Below are 24329 nucleotides of genomic sequence, written 5' to 3' on the forward strand. Positions count from 1 at the left end.
CTGTGATGTTTTCCAGCTCACCATTAACATCAACTCATTGATCCGAAGGTCGCTCCTTAAAGCCAGACACTTCAGGCTCTCAGCTTCTACAATCACAATCGCTTCCACACTGCTTTAGGCACAAAAGCATCTTTCCTCATTTATTTTATTTCCCAAAAGGTTGCTGGAATCCAACCTTCAGCCGCCTTTGTAGATAAGCAGGAAATGAATGGCCATCAAACAGCTGTTGGCTTTAAGCACTACCGATTGCCGCTTCCATTGATTGTAGAACAGAACCATTAGCGGAGCTATTACATATGAACTGGACAGGTTTTAGCAGCTGCAGGGCAAGAGCTGCACCTGCTGCGTTTGGTTTGGCTTTTTATTTGAGAAGACATTTTCATCTGTAATTTTAATCCACGTTTAGAGATATAGGGCAGCGACCTCGTTCATCTGGTACGTGCTCCTGCCTTCAACACATTGTACTGATTTTGAAACAGAATGCCAACGATATTGGGAAATCAGTTATAACGTACTTCCCCCTAATGGGCTGAAGCATTCAAAGCACAAGCAAGTTAATAATCATGGAGCTAGTTCGTTATTACTTACAGGTCAAGCCAAGCCCTCCTGAGTTACAGGAGTTATCCCTTCATTTAAAAGGAACAGAGGAGTTTGTTTCTGGAGTGATGCTGAATTTGTAGAGCTCAAGTGTGTTTTCTGATTTTTATAAGTGTGCAGTGAGTGCTGTGATTTCTCAGAGGTGGTGTTTCAAGAAATGCTACATAGATTTTTTTTTCATAAGGCAAATGGGGCTGCATATCATGTCACTTTCTTTAAGATGACAAAAGATGTAGTGAGGATGAGGCTGTTGTGTTCATGTGTTAAGTCTTTCCTTGCAGAAAGTTTGGCTACAGTGTAAATAACAAAAATGCAGAGAAATAAAACAAAGCAACAAGGTGTCTCTGTAGAATCCCCCTTCTGTGGTATATACAATGAAATACTGTCAATTCTTAGGCTAATTATACTCTAGTCTTCTTGATAAATTGTGTGTTTTCATTTAGTGCTTCTTCAGATTTTTCATTAGTACATTTGAATTCTTAATAGATGGCCTTCCAAACTAAAAGAAAAAAAAAAGTAAGGAGGGGTGTGCTGGTTACTCCATCTTCTTTGTATTCTAACTTAACTCCTAAACAAAAGGACGAAGTCCTGTTTACCCTATTAATTCCTAGCTTATAAACTGCAAGTTAGAAAGCCATTTATCCTGCACAGCTATAAATATCAGGGTCTTTTTCCAGTTGCATATGGCATAACTTTTTTCTTAAACCTCGTGCAATTGTATTAGAACACACTTTCAAAGTGAAAATATTAACATAAATCCATAAATCATCTTTTCAAGGATTTGTATGGAATTAAATGATGGATATATTTTATTAAATAGAGTATTAAAATTTCTGTAGGTACAAATGTATCACTGATACCAAACAAGCAGCTCATATTCTACTGTGGCAGCACTTGCACATGCCTTCTGCTTTCAGATTTCCCAACAAAGCAAAAACATTGCAAGACAGTTTTAATCTGTGCAGCAGGAAATGGGATCAATTTAACAAGACAGTAAGAGTCACAAGTTACTGTCAAGTTATTTGCATGTACCAAGAACAACTGAAATCACCTGGAGGTGCCATCTGGGCTTCAAGCTGGTTTCTGTTTGGTTACTAAGGCCATTCTTGATGTGATCACTGAGAGAGGTTTCATCAAATTTCTCTGTCCCTCTGCCTCTGTAGTTGTTTCTCCCTTCTCCATCTTCCCACAGGGAAGCTTACACCATCCCTAATGTCCAACTTGGTAAATTGTGTGCTTAACCTCTTTTGACCATGCACGTAGTTGTCTTAATTCAGGTGGGATAACTGTGTTGAAGGTGAACAGAATTCAGCTGTAAGGGCAAGACAGAATTTATAGATGCTATCGGAAAACAGACCGCATGCACGCCTGGTGTCAAACTTCCGACTACAGCATGCAAAAGGAGTTTTAGTTACGCTGTATAACGGTTAGTTAGTTCACTTTAAAAAGAAGTTTTGCCATCTCAGTCTTTTTGAACAGGGATAATGGACGAACAGAAAGATCACAGAGGTCACAAATTAGAAACAAACCCTCTATTTTATTGAATTTTATACTGTTACACAATCAAAAAGAAATACAGTCACAAGGATGTCAAAATGTCTCAAGAGAAATATCAATTGCAAGACGTTGTACTTGGTTCCAAAAAAAGAATTCCATTAAAATATACCACTTCTTCATGAGAGAATACTGCTATTATTCACAAAATCTACCATACTGTATAAACCCAGTAGCAAACTCTTGAACTTTTTGGTAACTTGGGAAGCCTTGCTCAAGGTAAACAGGGAAGCAGAAGGAAAATGACAACTCGTTTTTAGAATTTGGATCAAAACTCACAGTCCCCCAGAGTGGAGCTTTCTAGGGAGTTAAGTGCTTAATTGCTAATGGTATTTTTAATGAAAGCTGGATAGGCAACTCACGTGAATTTCCTAAAAAGTCCTCCTGGCCTGTGAAATGTTGATTTTCATGCTGGGCAATTACAGAATGAATAACATGGGTAAGCACAGTGAGATTTGAGTGAAATGTGTGTTGTTTGCAGTAGCAGCTATGGGAGGGGACAGGAACAGATGGGTTACCTGGGGCGCATCCAGCCCTGGTTCACTAGGGTCATTTACTCAAAATTTTCACAAAACGGTTCATTCAGCACTGTGACACTGGAGAATACTGGTGACACAGCCAACATTTCTGCCTTTAGCTACACTGTTGAGCTGTTTAAATATGCAGCACTTAAACCTGTAATCATCAGATATTATCAATGCCTACACTTTCATTTCACTGGAAGCCAAGTTGACTAATTCATTCAAAATAAGCTTTAAAGTCTTGAAATTGCAACCAATGCTATATATCAAGTTTTAATTGTTCTTTCTGGCCTTAATCTGTAACTCATCATTACTTGGGGGGAGTTTAATGTGTGTACACAGACACAACAGGAGAGTTAATTTAATAGCTAATTGCTTCCATTTCAGCCCAAGGCTTTCAAATATCACTACACAGTCCAAGCCTGTCTCCATCCAGGGCAGGAAGGTGTACTTTGTAGTCCAGGCTATCTTAATTTACTCAGTATGTTACACCTGAGAGCAAGTTGGTTTGTTCAGCCTGGAGGAGACTGAGGGGAGAGCTCATGGTGGTTACAGCTTCCTCACAAGGGGAGGAGCAGGAGCAGGTGCCAATCTCTTCTCTTTAGTGACCAACAACAGAACCTGAGGGAATGGCAGGAAGATGTGCCAGGGGAGGTTTAGGTTGGACATTAGGAAAAGGTTCTTCACCCAGAGGGTGCTGGACAGTGGAACAGGCTCCACAGGGAGGTGTCACGGCCCCAAGCCTGACAGTGTTCAAGAAGAGACTGGACAAGGTCCTTGAACACAGGGTGTGAACTGTGGGGTTGTCCTATGCAGGGACAGGAGCTGGACTCGATGAGCCTTGTGGGTCCCTTCCAACTCAGGACATTCCACAATTCTATGATTCTAAGTTACTGGACAGCAGACTGAAGTGAGTCTTTGGACTTCCTTTTCAGGTAAAGGAATGTACGATATCATCATCAATACTAGTTTAAAAATTCCTTTACCTTTTAACAAGCATTTTTAACGATAAAAACTAGAATCCATTTGTAAAAACAATTGTGCTATGCCATGAAGAAGGCATGGCTTGACAACTGCTGTGGTCACAATAACTTCCTGGGAGGTAACTTTGTTATTCTCCCCAGTTTATCAATTTCCACATAATGCACTGTGTTTCCTATGCAGAAGGAAACACTGTATTTACCTACAGTTTCTTCTTTACTACTGGTGAAGACTAAACACAAGAATTTAGCACCTCAACATTTTAAAAAGGTAGCAAGTCAGCAAAGAAATTATTCAAAATCGCTAAGAAAACATTTAGAAATTAATGTATTCTACAAGTTTGTACTCCAAAGTAGGTTTATAATCAGGCAGTGTATTCCTAGAGTCTAAAAACACCCACAAAATAATAGAAACAACAAAAGAAACACAACACAAAAAAAAGCAGCTAAAAGGTGCACTTCTAGATTTTGTGAACTCACATCTGCATTTAGCAAAGCTCTTACAATACCAGAGCAATTACTATTTTCCATTTTTTCTTCAGTGTCTCTAGGAGATTCACTTTTTTTGGTTTGGTGTTGTGTTCATTTTTTTTCCTAGAGTAAACCAACACAGCTGCTGCAGTTCATTCCATTAAATGCTGCTTTCAGTCACTTTTACCAGGACAGTAAACAAAATGCTACCCTGTGTTATTACATATAATAAAACATGTGAGAATTGGGAGGATTCTTACATGAAACATGGCTCATTGAAATCCATAGCTGCTGTCATTAACACCAGGGATGGCTCCAGCATAGATCACATGGGTCACTTAAATTTTCCTCTTCTTTTTAAAATGGGTTTTTCTCTACAAAAAAGTGCAGCCCTCTTAAATTTAAATATACTGAAGAGGAACCAACAGATCCAAACAGGTCAGGCTCCTCCAAAATGAGGTCAAGAGAGTAGCAGACCACACCAAGCAGGAAGGTGTGGAGTTTCTCTTGGGGGAGAAGGGACAGCCCACCAGGCAGCTCAAAGCTTGCCAGGGCAGGAAGCAAAGCAGAACCCCCTGGTACCTTGCCCATGTCTACAGGACTCTCCTCCCCATCTCACAGAAGCATCAGGTCACTCCATGCACAACTGAGCACAAGGGATGACTAAACAGCCAGTACTGTACTACTTTGTGCAACTTCTACTCAAACTATAAGAAGTGTGCAATTATCCTCCGCTACTAGTGCCATATCTTTTTTTTAACGAAGACTATTAGCTACCAATTAAGTTTAATTAATACAATTGTATCAAATTGAGAAGTGCTCCTTTCAGTGAAACAGTAATTTTAGAAAACGGTTTAAGCTTATTATAGAATCATAGAATAGTTTGTGTTGAAAAGGACCTTCCAAGCTCATCCAGTGCCACCCCTGCCATGAGCAGGGACATCTTCACCAGCTCAGGTTGCTCAGAGCCCCGTCCAGCCTGGTCTGGGATGTCTCCAGGGATGGGGCATCCACCACCTCTCTGGCCAACCTGTTCCAATGCCTCAGCACCCTCTATATAATCTACTATTATATTGGTTTCAAAAGAGTCCAATGAAACCAAAGTTTCCAAAACAAGCCAAAACAATTCTCATGACACTCAACATCTTACACTGAGCTAAGTTTCATTAAAATAGTTTAACGAACACACAGACTGTTTTCACCCTATTTACACATTACAAGGTTTGATCAGTAGCATCGTAGTTTCAGACAGGGAAAGGAGAAAAGTCACCTGGTCAAAGTTACTGAGTGAACAGCACAAGAATGTAGAAGGAGCTTTATCATTAAGTGCCAGCTTCACTATTTAATCATGCAGTTTTGTGATAAAAATCCATCTTTAATTGATCACTCCCATAATTTTTACTTTGTCCTGCTTTCCAGTGTTACCTTGGACAAGCCTTTAAGCTGTTCATTAGGAAAATTCTTCCCACTCCAACACAACACAAATATGCCATCTCCTCACTTCCACGTTTGCTAACTGGTGTGTGAACAGGTTTAAAAATTTAACATCTTTGGCGAGCGGTAGTACAACACTGTCTAGGAGACTTCAGTACTGAATAGGCTCAAATAATGAACGCGGAGATGTTACAATCAAAATAAGGAAGGAGTGATTTCCAATCGGCTCTAAGTTTTAAAAGGGGAACATGGATGAACAATAACCACTAACAAAAATATAAATTATCTCATTTCTCTCAGATAACACACTCCCCAAGGGGGCCTGGTCCACATATAGTTTATTGATGTAAGAAAATAATACAGTTAGTGTTAGATCCAACCACAAAGAGGAAAAGAACGAGTGAATGAATGAAGGTTTTGTACAGTACATATAGGAAAATAAGATGTTTGTGACAACTATATATTTCTAAATAAAAAGGCTTCTAAATATATTCAAGTTACTGAAATCTACATGAAAACATATGGATGTTAATAGCAACAAGGTGCGTAAAACCAAAACATCAAAATATTGAGCAACTCAATGAAGTACTAGATAAAACTTGGCTAACAATGCAAGATGTTTTACAATCTGCTTGAAATATCACCTATACCACACAGGGTAAGCTGAACATTTAGATTTAAGATCATACACAATATTAGCATTAACTTCAACAACTACAGGCAGGGATTTTTTTTTTAAGCTGGCAAAGTGACTACTTTAAGAACATCAAACTCTCTCTAAATTGAGAACGTATCCAAATAAAATGCTGCTAGCCCTTTCCAGATAAAGCCTTTCCTTTGACTAACCACACTCACTTAAGTCAAAAGCATCAGACAGCATTTAAGAACAATTTATATTACAACGTGACTAAAATAATGACATAATCCTGGTTTAAACATGATTCCGTAGGCAAACAAAAAAAAGATTCTTCTTAAAAACTAGTTTTTATAAATGCAGAATATATTGCATGAGGAACTGCTGGTATTTTTTAAGAAAATATATTGTGCGATTGTGGCTACAATGCACTGCTGCAAAGCATTGTTGTTTCTTATAAAAACTACTAAAATAAAAAAACTTATTTGAACATAAAGAGTAAGAGAGCACAAGTCTTCCAACCACCTGTGAAGAGCAGGATGGAAGTATTGCCAGTTTTACCTGTGTTGACGTTTCACTAATGATAAGTTTTGGTGACCAACTCCCCAGCCAAAAAATAAATAGGTTTTTTTTTTAAAATCAGGTGCATATTTCAAAGCTGCTATTGCAAGTGTGTTTTAAATGTAATGGACATAAAAGTGTATGTACCAAAGAATTATAAAAATGCACTATAGTTTTGAGTTATTGTTACATAAAGAACATATTAAAAAGACTGTCAAAATAAGTAGAAAGGGGATCAAAACTGAACTAACTGAATTAGTGCAGTACTGTAGCCAGGCTTCTAAAATCAGATATAGAAAATATAAATAGACTGCTTTAGGTGATGATTCACCAGTGTCCAAAAAAGGAACAAGTATTGTGAAAGCTCAATTAACTTGATCCAGAGCTTTGAGCAGTTCTTCCCCCTGTAGCAGGTTTCTGTTGCCTTGTATGGGAGCATTTACTTCGCAGTCGTAACTCGTGAGTTGGGGGAGTCCACTCTCATCCATCGACTGCCCTAGAAGTTTACTTGCTATGTCTATAGAGGGAGGGGAAGGAAAAACAGTGCACTTTATTCGCCAGGCTTAACCTTTCCTCCAAAACTGCTTACAAAGGAGGCGAGTTTGGATGCTTTTGTCACTCAGTTCACACACAGCCGCCATCCACCCTCCTCTACACATTAAGAAAAGCCAATACTAACCAGTTGATAATAGAATGATTGTCTTTTGCTCCACTCCGTTATGACCATTTGTTTTACATCCCTTTACACGTTTCCAAGCAAGCGTTGCATTTCCTCCACGGTCACCTGTCTGCTGGAATAAAGACCCCTAGAAAGAAATAAAATACATCTTCTTTATTGAATACTGTATCTTTCTAGGCCTCCACATCCCTCTTCCAAACTAACAGCTCCTGTCACTAATTACTAATGTAGGCATTGTTACAACTGAAAGGGCACTTCAGGCAGAACTCGGGGTGGGGGGAATATATTTCCAAATACACTGGCTTTGAAAATTATTTACAAGAAAACCGAATCAGATTTCAAGACCTTATTTCTCCTACAGCAAACAATTACTAAATGCTGGTTATCTTCAGTTACCATGCTCAAAATTAGCATGTACATGTACACACACACCCCCCCCATTTAATTACCACTGCTCTTGTGTGAGTAAGCATCAGGTTTTCACTCCAGTCCCTAATGGTTTTCTGCACTGGAATTAACAGTGTAGACAGGAGATTCAGGAACCTCGGTAGGTCGATTCTATCTAAATTTAAGATGTAAATTCTGCTGGCACTCCAGTTATTGCCACCCAGCCACCTGACCCACTGTAGGGAATGCAGTCCTAAGCCACTCATTGCAGATACAGCTCCTTAGCATATTGACAGCAGCACAAAAGATACAGAGATCAGAAAGCTTTTAAGGGCTCCATATAATTAGGATAAGTAAGAAGAAGCTGTCACTGAAACAGCTGGGATGGAAGGAAAAAACGCCGTCCTAGTATCGAGTCTGATGGCAGAAGTATTTGAATCTGCGAATTTTTGTCTTGTTAGTAGTACTGACTGAGGCATAGAGAGGAAAAGGTATTTCAGAACGCTGCCATTATCCTCAACACTTAAAATTGTAAAACCCATAGGTTTTCGGGTTCTAGGACACCCATGCAAGTCAAAAGGACAGTTGTATAATAGAAGTTACAGCTAAACAACTCAGACTTATAAGCTGCATTTCACAGTAAGGTCAGTCACCTACATTGCTACTCATTATTCTTTGTTTATTTGGTGGGTGGTTTTGCTTTTATTATGAATGCAATACAACCCTTCATATTAAGAAAGATACAGCTCATCTTCTTCAGCATAATGATTCGGATCATCAGTTTCATAATCTTACTATAACAAATCTTGCTCTTGTCTCATTCTCCTATTTTCTAGAAAACTAAAGTAGTATTTCACTTTTGTCTTCCCTTATTTCCAGTCTTTGCAAAGTAAGTCCCACTTCCTCACAGCTAAGAAGTTGTGGCAAGTTTTTGCATAATCCTAGAGTACCATGTATTATAAGCCTGGATTTATCATCATTTTTCTTCTGTGTGTGTGCAAGGCCTATTTCATCCACTCAGAAATCCATTGTGGAGAAAGAAAGAAGCTGAAAATCAGAAGCACTTGCTTGAAATAATGTCAGTAAGACCCAGCTACATGCAAAATTCAGCTTCTGTCTGTACAGAAACTATCAAAATATTTATGACATTTTTGTCAGAGACAGAAAAAAGTTTAGCAAAGGATGAAGTTTGAACCTATAAGCATTGAAAAGAAGCCTGAACACTATTACTGCAGTTAATACAGAACTGCTGGTGTTCTGTGTATTTAATGCCAGCCCATGGTATTTTGAATGTTTTACCAGCAACACTGTATGACAGCAGCAGCACCATCACATGAGAAAGGCAATGAAAGGCAATAAAGTTTCTTGCAGAGCTGTGAATACTTACAGGGCTATTGGAAACAACAGAACAACATGCATGAAAGTGCAAAGCATTTACCAAGTGAAAAAAATGGCTTAAGTATGATTTTTTTCTGTAATAAAGTCTGCTTGCCTCATAGAGAAAGGGGGAAAAAAAGGACATAACAGCTTTCTCTGCTCTTCTAGAGGAGAGGAATGATAAAGACAGTATATAGTGATTTGTCTCATGCTCAAACCAGAACGGTAATACAGGAATAATTCCCAGTTCAGAAGCAAAATAATCCTGCACAGTGAGACATGATGGATGACTGCACCCGGGAGATGGACCACTAGAGAAAGAATCTCAAAGGTTACAATGCAGTAGAGGAACCAAGAATTAACTGTGCAAACACTCGAGAGAAGTGAGAACTTGCAATGAAGGCAAGAAGAGATAACTTTGTAATATAGCAAAGCTCAAGATTTCAAAATATTAAGAACTGACAGCAAGAGACAGAGATCATGGAAACGAAACACTCTTGCAGAAAATAACAAGCTAGAAAGCCCCATTTAAGTGACACAAATCTAAGAATACCTAAAAAGAGTCTTTTGAATAGTGAAAACAGATGATGAGCTACGCACAACCGCACACACTAATACTAGAGATAGGGTGCATGAAATGAAAGCGGCAGTAATATACATTTGCTAGGTTATATGAATTTTATTCCTTTATGGTTCAGACGGTCTTGTTATCTGATCAAATATCTCAAACTCGATGGAAAAATGAAAGCGTAGAAAGCAGCATAAGAACACTATCTTCAGTACTGACATATCTGAAAACTGAGTTCAAATTTAAAAGTGAAATAAATATGGCAGTTTTAAATTTACATGTGATGTCTTACACATTTGTGCCCATTCTACTGAAGAACATGTATTTTCACAGAAGAATATTGAATATCTTCTCTCTAATCAAGAAATGTGCTTGGGTATAGAGGGCACTTTCGAAACAACTGACAGTGAAAGAACTGAAATCAGAGTATCTGCATATATTGGGCATTTCACTATAGAACAATTATCTCTGTCCCAAGATTCCACTGCACACCAACAGCTAAACTCAGGAGTCTGCACTGATGCCTCATTTCAGAAATTGCAAGGTTAAAAGTGAATATTTTAAAATGGTAAAATAAAACTCACAATTCCAACTGCCTGAAAAAGTGAACCATCATGTTCCATTTTTCGTTTTCTCTGAGCATTATGCAAAGCTAGCATCTTTGGATTTAGTTCTTCATCCATTGCAGTAGATCTAAGAAAAATTGATTCAGGCTGTTAAGACGTTTCTACTATCCTCAAGCCATTCTTCTTTTGTGGTCACTTATATACAATATCACAGAACTGAATTCATGAACTATACTACTGTTGTTTCATAATTGACTCATTTCAACAATCATTGTCTACGAGCATAGCAAACGTTAGCTTTTAATCTTGCTGTGAAGTTCAGAATGAGTTATAACAAAATTTTAATTCTTTGCAGAAAAATAACAAAGCATAAAAGTTCAGCAATTCACTTTCAACAGAAAGAAGGGAGGGAAGGATGAGAAAAAGTCTATTCTGGATATTTCTATGTACAGATAAAACTCCTACGTATCGAAGGTCTGATGTTCGCAGGATTTTCTATCATGACAAATATCTACTACAAATGCCACAGTCCATCATTATGAAATAGGTCTCGCTTTAAAAGCAATAAATGCAGCACACAGACTGCTGTCACCTCTTACCTCATAACAAAGTGGACCAGAAATACTGTGTGGGTACAACTACTTGTATGTTGCCTACTGCATTCTTTTCAAAAGGCTGCACATCAGATACAAGAGCAGAATAAAATTATGGACAGAGTTTGCATATAGTAGCTGCCTGTGACACAAGATGTTTCTGTAAAAGCTACTGTGAAATTAACTTTAGGGAAGCTTGCTACACAAACAAAAAACAAACTTGTTTTAAATGTCCACACTTAAATATATCAATTTCTACTTTCACGTAGAATGCTGAAGACAACATACAACAGTTGGCAGTATTTAAAAATGGATTCCATCTAATTTCTTGAACAGATACTAGTGCTCAAACCTTGCTTTTAAAATACCTTTTGTTCAGCGTGACCGTTAGCAAGCTGGGCGCCCCCGGACATGATTTTTCTGTCTGATCCACTGTTCCTTTTCCCGCGCGGATCGGAGACGCGGTTCGACTCCTGTTCCCACTGTAAGGTGATGCTGGGGCACTACTCGTTTCACTGATTATGTGGACAGGAGATGAAGGAACAATTAGCGTCTTCACATCATCCACACGTTCTGTCACTGGTTTTATTTCATCAGCAGTACTTGATGGTGTTTGAGTCTGCTGGAATATGGTAATGGTGGCCGTGTTTTGAGAGCCAGAAGAACTGCTTTCCAGTGGAGACAGCTGATCAAAGGAGCGCAACTGGAAGTCATCATCCATTGGGATGTAAGGAGCCAACATCTCCAAGTCTAAATCAGTTTCCTGGGAAAGACGAGAGGTAAAAATTAAAAATATGTAAGAACATCTCAGTTATGACTTCATGGCTTCATTAAGGCTCTTCCTTTCACCAAATTCTTACAATACTCTTTCTGCAATTAATTCTAGTAAAAATGTTACATAAAAGGAAAGAGGTTCCTGAAGACATTCTAAGAGAAAGAGAAGCACACTAAGTATCAAGATGATCAGAATTTTCAGTTAATGTACATTACCTGAGTAGAGAATGGATTTTTTGCTTCTGTATCTATTGCAAAGAGTTTCTCCACTAATTCCAGTTTGAACTCATTAGCCATCTCATTATCCACATCAAAGCAGTAGTCGTTGGGACTACTGGGCTGTGAAAACATTTTGAGCACAGTTTTAAGTTCCTGTCATTACATCATTTCACATTGTATCTACAGATTCTCTGAAAAAAATGTTCTAATGTAAAATCCAGTTCCAAGCTACAGTTTCACAAAATTAAAATGGTAAAGGAAAACACATTTATCAGTACACATTCCAATTTACAGCACTTGGGAAGCACATGATTAGTTGGAACCTGGAAGTAGCCTTTGCAGTAATTTATTACAACTAATTTGCTGTTTACAGAAGTTGTCTCTCAAGCATTCTTTTATAGAAAGACCAATCCCAAGCTCTTCTTATTTCTATCAGGTGGTAATATGTGCGTTTGCAAGGCTCACTTTGAAGAAAAGATAATTCTCAGTATGAAATTTATCTTCCTCCTCAACATGGCGTGACTTGACTAAGTCACAGCTTGGAAATAATTTTCAGTTCCTGTCTTGGCTGCATCCTGAACCAGATTTGCTTCACAAGCCCCAAGAGCACATCCATTTTAATGAGAGCACATCCCAATGTCAGAACTAACCTCGGGTGAACTTTGGCTGGTACTCGCATCAGAAGGGCTGGTCGGTCGCTCTTGCGCCTGCGGTATGGTAAAAGAAAGTTCGAGCGGCTCTGTGTTTGGCTCCAGCTTTGATACAACTTCTCTATTGAGTGCAGGATCAGCGTTGCTACGAAGTGGCTTCGTAGTTTCAGAGGCAGGTAGTGGGGACATTGCCATATTTATATTCTGCAATTTCTCACTGGATGAGGGGAGCATTACATCATTATACAAAGGAACTTCATCACATTGTTGTTCATCAGACTCTACAAAAATTAAAAGAAACCATCAACCTAAGTAACAATACTGAGCGTGTCTACGGACCTCACTACATTTAAACTGCACCTGAAATACCACCAGGCAAGTGATATTGGGAGGTGATGTTTCAAAGTTTACTGTAAAATACTAACTTTACTAATTAGCATGCTCTCCAAATTAAACACACACCCACCATTACTGCTGAAATCTAGAGAGATAATTGTGTCTCCAGCAGCTGGGGCCAGCACAGTTAAAGCATCTGGTTCCTGCTTAAGTTTTTCAAAAAGGCTGTTGGTATCATCCAGATCATCTTTGCTGAATATTTTGGTCATTTTCATATCAGGAGACTCCACTGGTTTCAGCATACACTCAGTTTGTCCCAGGGAAAAAATTAAGTCCTTCTGAACAATTCCACTGTCAGACAAAGAGGGAAATTACTGTTAAAGAACAGCTAAAAGGAATAAACTCAGGCTTAACAGTTTTCTAAGTTGGAAGAAACAAACACACACACACCACAACACACAAAGAACCCCACATACCACAAAATTACCCAGATAGGAGCTTTCAGCTTTTTTTTTTTTCCCCTCATTCTTTCCTCAAATGTAATAGATAAAGCAAGCACTAACTGTGGTGCCATCAAAAAAGCAACAAAAACACACATGCTTTTCTGAAGGTAAAGATAAAATGTTAGATATTTCCTAAAACACTTTTCTTCGTTTTAAACAAATGTACAATATGTTGACAGATTGACACTGGTACATTTGCCAAAGTTCTGAAACAACTGCAAGACTATTCTACAGAAAAAGTCATCAACTCTGCCTTCAGTTGAAGCTTTCAATTAAAGGAGGAATTCTAAAGAAGAAAAAGATAAATGGGCTTAAGAAAGACACCATTTTGGCTGCTTTGACTCCATGACTAAAAGTTATTAGTGAAATTAACTGCTCCAGACTGTAGACAAAGGTTAAGGAGTTGTCCAGAACACACACAAATTCTCAAGTGCTTCCATCACAACAGTCCAGAAGAGATTGGCCCTACACTCATTTGCAGTAAGAGACCTTCCCACTGACACCACTAGATCAAAAAAGTGGTTTGTTTTCAAGTACAATCCCTAATCCTAGGATTGGCAGCATTCTAAGCAAAAATTTCACTGGTAGGAAAAATAGTAACATAATGTATTTAACACAGGACCACATACTCAGTTGAAGAGACAGAGAGCTCCATCAGTATCTGAATTCGTATTCAATAAAAACGATGACAAAGAATAGTGATGTTCACTCAACTTACCTCAACACATAATTTACACACACTATGCACTGCGGCTGAGAATTCTTAGTGTTGTAGATAACAGTCGCTTGAGTTTCAACCCAAACGTAGCCACCTTGTTTCGCAAGCATTCTGTACTGCCCTGTTGTCACCTGCCCTTTTGTGAACACTGAAAGCAGAAAGCACACCAGCTTTAATTCCAGGCAGAAAATAAAATGAAACCGTTTAAGAGGAATATTCACTTCAGATTCCTATCTGCAATTTAAAGCTGTATCTCATCTCTTGTAGTCAGAGGGTTTTTCCACTTACTGTCGTGGTGTGTTTTGGTCAGATGATCAGAGTCCAGCGCATGATAATACTCGTAGATAGAGCGACCCAGGAGTTCCTCTGGCTCATACCCCATCAACTCTGTAATTCTTTAAAACAAAGGGAAAAATTGTTAAGTAAAAGCAGGCAAGGAGGAGCACAAATACCAGAGCACTGGGATGCTTGGACATCCCAGGTCTCACTTCCATACACACTAGCAGCAATTTGGGTTTACTTGGAGTTTTCATTTAGAAATAAATTACTATTTTTTATGCTTCTTTAAGAGAGAAATATCAGCAGGCAGATGATTTTACTTCTCATTGAATTTGTATAAATCATGTCCTGTGGTAGGCAGGATTATGTAAATCCCTGCTTTCCAGAGGTTTTTTTTTCCTGAAAGGTAGACCAGCTACTTACAGACTAGAAAATCCAGCTTAGGCAAATATGAGAATTCAATAAAATAACAGAGACATGCTTCAACGGTTTTAAACCTGCACCTGAAATAAATTAGGAATCAGATTTATTCTTCCTGCTGTCAATCACAGCCAGCTTTTAAAGAAAACAGTATTTTCTTCAGCCCCTAGAGGGCAATGCTAACCAGCGGAATGCCTTCATTTTGCCCTATTCTACATGCAGAATGTGACCAAATAAGTACTTTTTATGGGACACCATCAGTCCTAGAAATACGAAGTTACTGCAGAGGACAGAAAATGACCTGCACTAGCATCTCTTTGCATCTAAACCGCAGCAAGTAATTAGAAGTTCATTTTTGTTATAAGGAAAACTAAACTCTGAGCGGGCAGGAGCAAATAATACCCACTTGAACAAAAGAACACAAACCAAAAACCTCAGGTCAATAATTTCCTTCACTTGTTTTTCAAATTTGTCAAGCTAAGGTTCTGAAGCATAGCAAGAGCAGTCTCATGTATTTGACTATATGCATGATTTGTACCGGAACACAACATTTCATTTGGAACAGCAGATGGGTCACATCAAAAATACAGCTGAAGTTTTGGAGGTTATTTTGGACTGGAGAAAGCAAACACTGATCTCCTGAGGAAGGGAGAGGGGGGAAGTGGTAGCAATGAAACTCATCTGACAAGTATTACACACACACTCTCTGAAGTCCTCAAAATGCGCCACCATCTTTAACAAAACTAAAATCCTTCCTGTTTTTTCAGGGTCTAAAAGAATCTTCTCATTTCCATTTAACCACTGCCACTACACTAAAGACCAGTTTGAGCAGGTAGTTAACTGTAGGCGAAGGATTTATTCCAAAGTAAGAACCCTGCAGCCTCCTTAGATTCAAAAAATCTGTCTTTCAAATACGATATGCTGATCAGCTCGTAAAAGCCAAAGCATCCAGGCAATAATCAAGTTAACAAGTAAGACTCTGTAAAGGTACAAGGCCAACATTAGCCAAGGTGTACAATCCCTGCAAATCCTTCAAGTGAATTAATTATATTATATATATATATATAAAAATATATATATTACCTTTCATCACAATAGGAAAATTTCATATCAAGACTGTGACGACTGAGGAACGTTTTACTGTCCAAGGGGACCTCAATGTTTGACGGATGAGGAATAGGTTCACAGATCAACACCAGACACGTCATGGGAGGCTTTTTGTAGCCACAGTGAGTTTGATTACCGCACGTGTCGTACACACGGATATGTCCAGTGCAGTGGAGTACCTATGGGAAAGGTATATTTTAAAGAGAGATCAGGGTCTTGTCTGTCAGACAACACTACTGTATTCCCATTTCCACATTCCATTTCCTCAGCAGGAGGTATCTTACTATTTCAATTTCAAAGTTATGGTAACAGCAGCAACCTCCACTTCAGATCTGCTGCAGAAGTGATCTTAGAGATCAAATGTATTCTTCAAAACACAAGTTTTGCATTTTGTGGTTTCCTTTTGTTGGTTTTTTTTTTAACCATTCTGAAGTAGAAATTGTTCACAGACAGCAGCAAAGAAGAAAAGTTGTTTGATCCAGAGTAACTAAATTTGAGTTATAAAAGAGAACTGTGAGCTGGAACACCACTTGCTACAGTAAAAGGTTACTTATTGTCCAGAGGAGAAAATGCATTCGCTGCAGAAAGTTAGTGGGCTCTTTTTGTTCCAACTGTTACCAAAGGGACAGCCAGCGGCTGCAGAAAGAACAGTATTGAAGTCCTTCCGAGAGACCTCGACTGTCACATTTACAGGGTCACATCAAAAGGAATCAGGTATCAGCATAAGTGGTGTCAAGTATTTTTTTCCCAGAGGAGAAGGCTTTACGCAAACATCTTCAGTAAGTTTTCATTTCCAATATGTAAATGACCTCTAATTTAAAATGGAGAATTCATTAAAAGACTTTTGAAAAGCTAATTTAAAAACATTGTTTCAGTTACCCCTGTGATGTGTTCAGCATTAAAATTCAGCATATTGAAGCACAATCATTAAATTAGCTAAGTACTTAATGAAAATCAAGCTCGTTACATGAAGTAAAAATGTTGAAATGTGGCGAGTTATGACATCTGAAGAAGCAGCTGCCAGCCTACATAAATATTCCTTGGCATTAGTTACCTTCCACGTAGCAGACTTTATATTCACTGTTCGTCCCCTGCTAGTCAGTGTACACTTCATTCTGAGAAAAAAGCTGCGCTCCGTGTTTTGCTCTTTGCCCTTTTTCACAGGACCTAGCAAAAGCAAATAGTAAAACCAATTCTTAAGCTCTTGGATCATCTTCCAAAGGCATTTAAAAAAACCCAACACCTTACAGAACTCTAAAGACTAGGGGAAAACCCCCTAAAATAAATTAAAAAGATTGATAAAGCTAACAGTGCTTTCAAGAGTAACACTTTTCAGAATGAGTTTTACTGTGAGGTAGGCAAAAAATGATACTTCAATGTCTTACCATCAGTACTTTATTTGCAGCCAACTCTACACTCACGAATTTCAGGAAAAAGGGGTGGGGAGAAAACAGTGATTGAAAATTTAATATATATAAAGATTGTGTCAGAAGACAACAAAGCCTATGCTGAGCGAGAACTACTGTTGAGTTGGTTTCCACCAAAATGCATCGGTAGCTCACTGCAGAGAGGTTCAAATCACATACGCTTGGGGCTTGTAGCTCTTCAGGACAGCAATATTTTTTCAGGTTTTAAATTCAGAATTAACAGCTCTGCTGTTTACAGGCATCCAAATATTCCCACAGTGACTTGTTCTCTTAGAGCAACCAGGGACCAAGTTTTTAAACGTATTATTAGCATTCGTGGAAAAAAAACTGAAGTCAAGAAATCCTAATACAAATTAACAGCACTAATTTTTTAGCCCTATTTGCTAACCGCAAGCTTTTAGTTAAGTTTTGCCTTTAGAGGGGAGAACTTTCCGAGTCGATTGCTAGCGAGGCTATTCTGGGCAGAGAAGATGCAAACTGATCCTATCGGGAGAGCTGCGAGCGGCTCGCTGGGCATGGAGGGAGGAAATAAAAGCACCTCGGACAAGGAGCACTGGAAGAGCCAGTTTGCCAGGAAACACAAAGGAGCGAGGAGCAAATCACAGCTACGAAATGGCTTGCGCTGCAGCTATGAGATTGACAAAATTCATTAGAAAAACGGTAGGCCCCCTATGCCACCCTGTCTAGCGCTTCTAAAAGAGCCACAGACTAACAGGGACAAGCCTGCTTTATGCCACATCAAAATATCCTCAATAAAGGAGGGGGGTGGGAAAAATAAAAAATAAAATAAACACAGCAGGGTTCAGAGAAGCAGCCCAAACTTATTTCAGTATGTTTTTAAAAGAGTTAAACCAGTCTAGAAATTCATAGTTAAAGATCACACATTATTGGTACCAACTCCTGATGCTTAAGGCTCTGCCTTGAGAAGCAACCGTAAGAGATGGAGCAACTTTCTCAAGGCTGATTCAGCACTGGATATTATTTTTTAAATCGCCAGCTTTCAAAGCTTAAAAAGCAACTTCGTAAAGACAGAACGCAGTTCAGCTTCTGCCAGTCACATTTGTATTTGTTTGCACCTGTACAATCCCAAAGGGGAGTGCTTAACACTCAATTCAAAAGCAGAATAATTCCACTGATGTAAGAACTGCAGTACAATGCAACCTGGGAATCCTAATAAATATAAAAAAGTGCTATTATTACTGTAATTTAGACTTTTGTCTGCCAACTTCATTTGCGAAACAGATTTTGTAATAATGCTTTCCAGACATCTTCCTCCAGTCTGGTCAATTTAGACACACTAGAGTTGGTTTGCATGAAACTCAGTAAATATGACATTTTTAAGAATAAGCTTTTGCAACAAGACCATTTTTTACACTGCCTTATTGCAGTTGTTTCCCCACACCCCCCAGGATGCTTTATTCCAAAGCCGGGGGTTCTAATCTAGCCTTGGAAACATATATCAATACTAAGGGCAGACAAGTCTAGAAAACGCTTACAAAATCAAAGTCGGGCCCTTAGCATCAAGATATTTTATCAGGTCTCTTCCACTGAATTGAATAGAACAACATTAGACCTCTGATTTACAGTGTTACGTGAAAGCTGAGGTCAGGCTTGGTAATTTATCACTATCTAGATTCAGAGTCCATATAACCCTTGTTTGCTGGAACGGGAATTAAGAGAGCCTGGATTTTAGACTTCTAACAACTGAGTTGTTTTGAGGCACAAATACTGCCAAGTCTTTATAGTCATTAGCAAACCTTTAGAAGGCATAAAAGCAGTAATTCCTGGGCATTTGTTAAATTTGAAAGCATAGAGAATAGGTTAACACAGTGTTCTACTCCCTCGGATGAAGAACAGTCAAATTTGAAAAGATACCAATTTCATGCACCAGTTAAAAGGTGCAGAGAAGCATCCATCCTAAAGCACTTTATGGGACTGTTCAAGTACTCCCTGGTTAAGTTTTACGCTGTCCTAAATATAGTATCTTTCTTGTCTTAAGTATACCACCGCAGATTTCTGAAGAAAGCATTTGCTTTTAAGTTGTTGCTTAAAGGCAAGGCCAGACCAAGACAAATGCACCAATTTAACGTCTCTCTATCCTTCTATGGCAATTGCTTAATATCATTCTCATTCAGCCTACCTCTAATTTTATTCCTGTAGGCACGCTAATTCTTTCCACCCTCAATAACTCCGTTTTAGTCATTAATTTTGTTTCAGATAAAAGAGTACTAATGAAGTACTAATGAATCTCTCCTACAGTTAGGATATTGCCAAAACATTCTGGTTATTTCTGTTGTTAGTATCTCTGCACAAGGTTTATTTGGAGATTTAAGCAGAAAAACGTATTAGTTTGTTCTCTTTTTCTGGCAGACAGCCAACTGTGCTAATGCCAACAGGAATTATCCATCAGTAAATTCAATCAATTTTAATTTCTTCTCACCATTTCTGTGTGTAAGCATTTCTCTCAGCTCCTCATGGTCACATGGATGAGTGAAATCAAATACGCTGTGCCCCGTCAGCTCAAACTGCAAAAAATAAGGGGCATATAGGTGTCTAACCTTACATATAGAAAAACTTAACAAATTTTACAGATTTGAAACAGTCTTAGGAAACGTCAGTACTTCACCTGAGTGAGTCCCATACACTTGTTCACGTTTTCAGACATGTAAATCATGTCCCCATCTTCAGACAGAACCATGACAAATCCATCAAGAGCTTTCAAGTAGAAACAGTTCAGTTCCTTCTCCATTTTGGCTTCTGTCTCCAGCTCACCTACAAGCAGCCACACATTTTAGTTCAAGGAAACATCATTCTTCACTTTACCATCAGGAATGAATTCTGGCACCAGTCTGACAGGAGCCAATCTTGCAGGGCTCTTCAAAACCAGCGTAATTCACTGAGGTAAGTGATCAATTGAATTCTTCAAGCTCAAGCAATGGTATTACAAACCACAGAAAATCAGAGTGGGGTTAAATCTCTGTGCTTTTATGCATAAACAGACTTTCCACCTTCAAGAAAAAGTCTACATAGCAAAAAAACTACCATTTATCTCAAAAAGGCCTTATAAACTTTTCTCAGAGGCTTCCTAGGGAACATTTCAGAGTATGGCTATCAAAGTTACTCCTCCATACAGCCTAGCTAGGCATGCATGAGTACAGACAACCAGTACAGCACCTATGGCACGCTATACACATACTGGCTCATAAGCTAAGTCGTCCTGTAATTTTATGTGTAGGTGTAGCTGCAGAGAAATGGATATATCCTCAGCTAACTTCACCTTCAGTGGAATACAACTACAAAACAATTTCTTGCAGTTTATTAAGGAGAAACACCTATATTTAGGTAAGCCAGCCTTACACCGACCACCTAGAGTTTAGCAAAGTACAGCAGGAGCAACCAACTCTAGGGGAAAAAAAGAGGGCTGAACGACATAAATTAGCTTTGGGGCAAGTATCAAATAATTGAGACTGAAAATGGCAGCACGACTGGGATAAACCAACCAAGATCATCAGAACAGAAAGGGAAAAACAAGTCTATTGAACAGTGACCATTTTCCCCGTGCCATCAGGAACAGCCTATTTCTACTGTAAGGCCTTTCCACAAAAAGGACAATTATTAATGTATTTATTTTTAACTGCTGATAGTTTCATGAGATAGCTTCTTCCTCAGTTCACCTCCAGCCTCTTTTCAGAGTCTGCTGCGTTATTTGCTTACCAGCATCTAGGAGCTTCCTCATGCGCAAGTAGCTGATGGTCAGTCTCATGATGGACGCCTTGTCCAGGTGTGCGCTCACCGTGTGGGGCAGGGGCAGCTGATGAGCAAGCTCATAGAACACTTCCGATTCCTTGCTCCGGCGGCACCGCGCTGCATCTCTTGACTTCTCTTTTCTACGTTCCGAGCTAATCCTATACAAACAAAGTTCGGGGTTAATATAGGAAACAGGAAATTGAAAATGTAAATGAAATAGGAAATTGAAAGTGTAAATGAAATTCTGTGTATAGAGTTCTGCTGTGGTTGGGCTCTGCCAGGACTAAATTCAAACGAAGTCTTCCAACAAGATAATTTCTTCAAACAGACATCTACGTACTCAGAATCGCTCCAGATATCCTTATCTCATACCTTGGCTGCTGCCTCTCTAGCCTCCAAATCCTGTTTCCTTCCTCTTTCCTAACCCCTTCAGTCCATCTCAATGCTCCATCCAGTAGTATCATATACACTCTCCAAGTTCTTCCCTTTTACCATCCTTTCAGAGCCCACTTAATAGGTCAGATAAGCAAGGCTATCGATATAGTATGAGGCGTCCTGCTTTTCAAGCGATCCAAAAAGTCCCTTTTCCCAGCTCCATTGTAGCCTCCCCATAGTCTCCTCAATAATGGAAAACTCCAGCTGTAAAAACTCCAGCCTCATTCTCCTTCCATCACCTCTGTCAGACTCCCCGCCCGCAGGACACACAAATTAAAGGTCAGCTCACAAAAAGCAAACACAGAAACAACCAAAACCCTCCATCAGTCCGCAACATGGATAATTCTCCCTCTGACAGTACCCACACCAGTTCGCGTTTGTCTCATACATCTGTCACATGAGTTGTAAACTATGTATTTTGAGGTGGGAGCTCCAAGTCAATCTTACATTTGAAAAAGAACTCAGTGCTGCTGTGCTCCCCGAGGAAATTACGCCACTGCAGTTAAATCTGTTTTTATTTTTGAACACACAATACCAAAGTATTACTGTCCATTTTTTTTTAATATACGTTTATGTCTCCTAAAGGCACCCTATCTTCATTTTGCATACACCTGAGATAAAAAAGCAGCTGCATAATCTGTAAGATCCCCTTCCATTGACTTTCGTGAAAATTGCAAGATAAGCATATGCCTATAAACACTTTTTTGTAATTCAAAGTTCCATACCTTTTAATGTTATCATAAAGATGTTTAGTGTCACTAGTTGAAAAAGACAGAAAGTAAGCTACTGCATTATTTACCAGCAACTGTTTAAGAATTATCTTTTCAAATTTCTCTAAACTTAAAAGTTATGTACTGCCCCTGCCAAATTCACATCGCTAAGTCTGCGGATCTGTGCAAAATCACTTTTTAATGAGCACACATCTTGTGAGAGGTATCACAAATAACAGAGGAGAGCTATTCACAAGCTGATATTGCCTGGGAAATAACGAACCAGATTGAAAGTACACAGACAAACACACACCCAAAGGAACGCATTTTTCAGTTCTTTACCTGATGTGCTACCCACAATAGCCAAACACCTAGTTTGTGCAGAAACATGCAAGCAACAATACTATTATGACTGACTTTTGGAAGCCTTGAAGCATGAAGTATGTTTAATAAGCTCTGATAAAGATGAGGTAAGCCATCAGAACTCCTTCTGTGATCACCTTCAGTTTTTCCAACTTAATGAAACTGCAGCATCCCCATCCATCCCCCCACCCCCCGCCTCTGCCACTGCCCGCAGAAGGAAGCGCTAGAAGCTTGATTATCAGAATCATTTTATAAGAGCTAAGAATAGGATTACATTTTCTCCTTTGGTGGCAAAATCAGGCTACTAAATCACAGAAATACTATTTCTATGTAATGAGAAACATTAATAAATCAACATAATAATAATATATTCTGAAAACTAACATATGGGTATTATAGTAGTAAAAATTTCTGCACATGCAATAGTTGTATTGGTTTCTGTGAATATAAGCTCGTGTTCCTTACAAGGGTAGCCTAAAATATCTGATCACTTCCCTGTGACAACAGATGTTCCTCATCTAGTCATGGATAACTTGGTGCAAGAAGTGTGAGGCTCCTGACATCCAGGTATATCCAAAATAGCCATTATGACAAGTCTGACCTTTAAAAACAACCTTTAGCTATATAATCTGATTGATTAAACATTTCTTGCTGAAGACAGGCCTCAAGTACCTTTTCTCTTGGTGGAAAACAAAGGGTGGAGGTGAAAAACCATCTGGATTCCCTTTGTCCCCCTTGGACCACAGATTTTACTGGCAAAGGTAAAACAAGGAATTACGTTGCCTTAGACAGATTCACCTTTATACCTTTGATTTTTCTTTGTTAGCTACTCATTCAAGATCCCTTCACTTGCAGAATTTTGCTCTTACAGAAACTCAAAGGGGGAATTACTGGAAGTAATTGGTTTCTATCTGCCCAGATGCCTGCAGTTTTGTCACAGATTCCTTTTCAGCTACAGACACTCCAGTTAAAAACCCCAAGCTTTGGCAATAATGCTGTGCCCTTTAAGTTTTCAAGCAAGAGATGAAAATAGACGCTAACCACACAAGTTGCGATTTCAGCCCTCTCCCCTGTATTTCCTTTCTGAAAGCTTTTAATGTTCAGGAAAATATTCCAGCCACTTTCTAGATTTTTGCCTGGTTTTAGCATGCTTAGCAGCAAACTTCAACACAAACAGCCAAACCTCCTCACAACCACTGAATTATTAATTACCGACTGAAACGCTGCTCAAATCAAGCTCATAGAGCTTCTGTTAAAAATTAATCCTGGAGTAAGAGAAGCAAGTGCTGCCTGACTTCGTGATGGGCAAAACTCAAGTGCAACGGTGGTACCAACAGCATCAGCGGCAAAGTCCCCTCCTCTGCCTCTTACTACAAGTTTCCTTTTTAGAGAGGTTCCTACTATAGATAGATATTTAAACTGTACAGCACAACAGTTTGCTATTTTTAGGAGCTGTTTAAAACTAAGCTGTAACCAATCTGAGTAAAACCCAGCCATTTAAATAGGAAGATTAACCACCAGCTTCAAAGAGCGTTTCTTTAATAGATCAAATTAATAGGGAAAACGTCTTTCACAAATGAGGTTTAATTATGAAGTCAGAGTTGCCTCAACAAGGGATGTCACCAAATAATAAAAAAAAGGAAAAACAAAAAATCCTTTACTGTTGCAACTAGTTTAAGCTTTGTTACTTCAGGTACACACAGTAAATGGAAAAGGACA

At 38.8% G+C, this 24329-nt stretch overlaps 1 protein-coding gene across 2 annotated transcripts in view; it reads right to left on the minus strand.

Moving 5' to 3' along the window:
• Positions 1-2114: 2114 nt before the first annotated feature.
• The window catches only part of HIF1A (hypoxia inducible factor 1 subunit alpha), a 34107-nt gene continuing 11892 nt past the window's right edge, over positions 2115-24329 (minus strand). The window contains exons 2-15 of one of the 2 annotated variants that reach the window (XM_065838078.2): positions 21070-21260; positions 19982-20127; positions 19796-19880; positions 16983-17095; positions 15905-16107; positions 14411-14517; positions 14123-14270; positions 13032-13252; positions 12566-12846; positions 11913-12035; positions 11291-11685; positions 10348-10456; positions 7432-7558; positions 2115-7269 (exon numbers count right to left, since the gene is read on the minus strand). In XM_065838078.2, the coding sequence (XP_065694150.1) occupies positions 7118-7269; positions 7432-7558; positions 10348-10456; positions 11291-11685; positions 11913-12035; positions 12566-12846; positions 13032-13252; positions 14123-14270; positions 14411-14517; positions 15905-16107; positions 16983-17095; positions 19796-19880; positions 19982-20127; positions 21070-21260 (2401 nt within the window). In that variant the 3' untranslated portion in view covers positions 2115-7117. The remainder of the gene's footprint in view (positions 7270-7431; positions 7559-10347; positions 10457-11290; positions 11686-11912; positions 12036-12565; positions 12847-13031; positions 13253-14122; positions 14271-14410; positions 14518-15904; positions 16108-16982; positions 17096-19795; positions 19881-19981; positions 20128-21069; positions 21261-24329) is intronic. The other variant, XR_011739455.1, reaches the window with a different exon arrangement.

Source organism: Patagioenas fasciata, chromosome 5 (genome assembly GCF_037038585.1).
Source record: "Patagioenas fasciata isolate bPatFas1 chromosome 5, bPatFas1.hap1, whole genome shotgun sequence".
In the NCBI taxonomy this organism is placed as follows: domain Eukaryota; kingdom Metazoa; phylum Chordata; class Aves; order Columbiformes; family Columbidae; genus Patagioenas; species Patagioenas fasciata.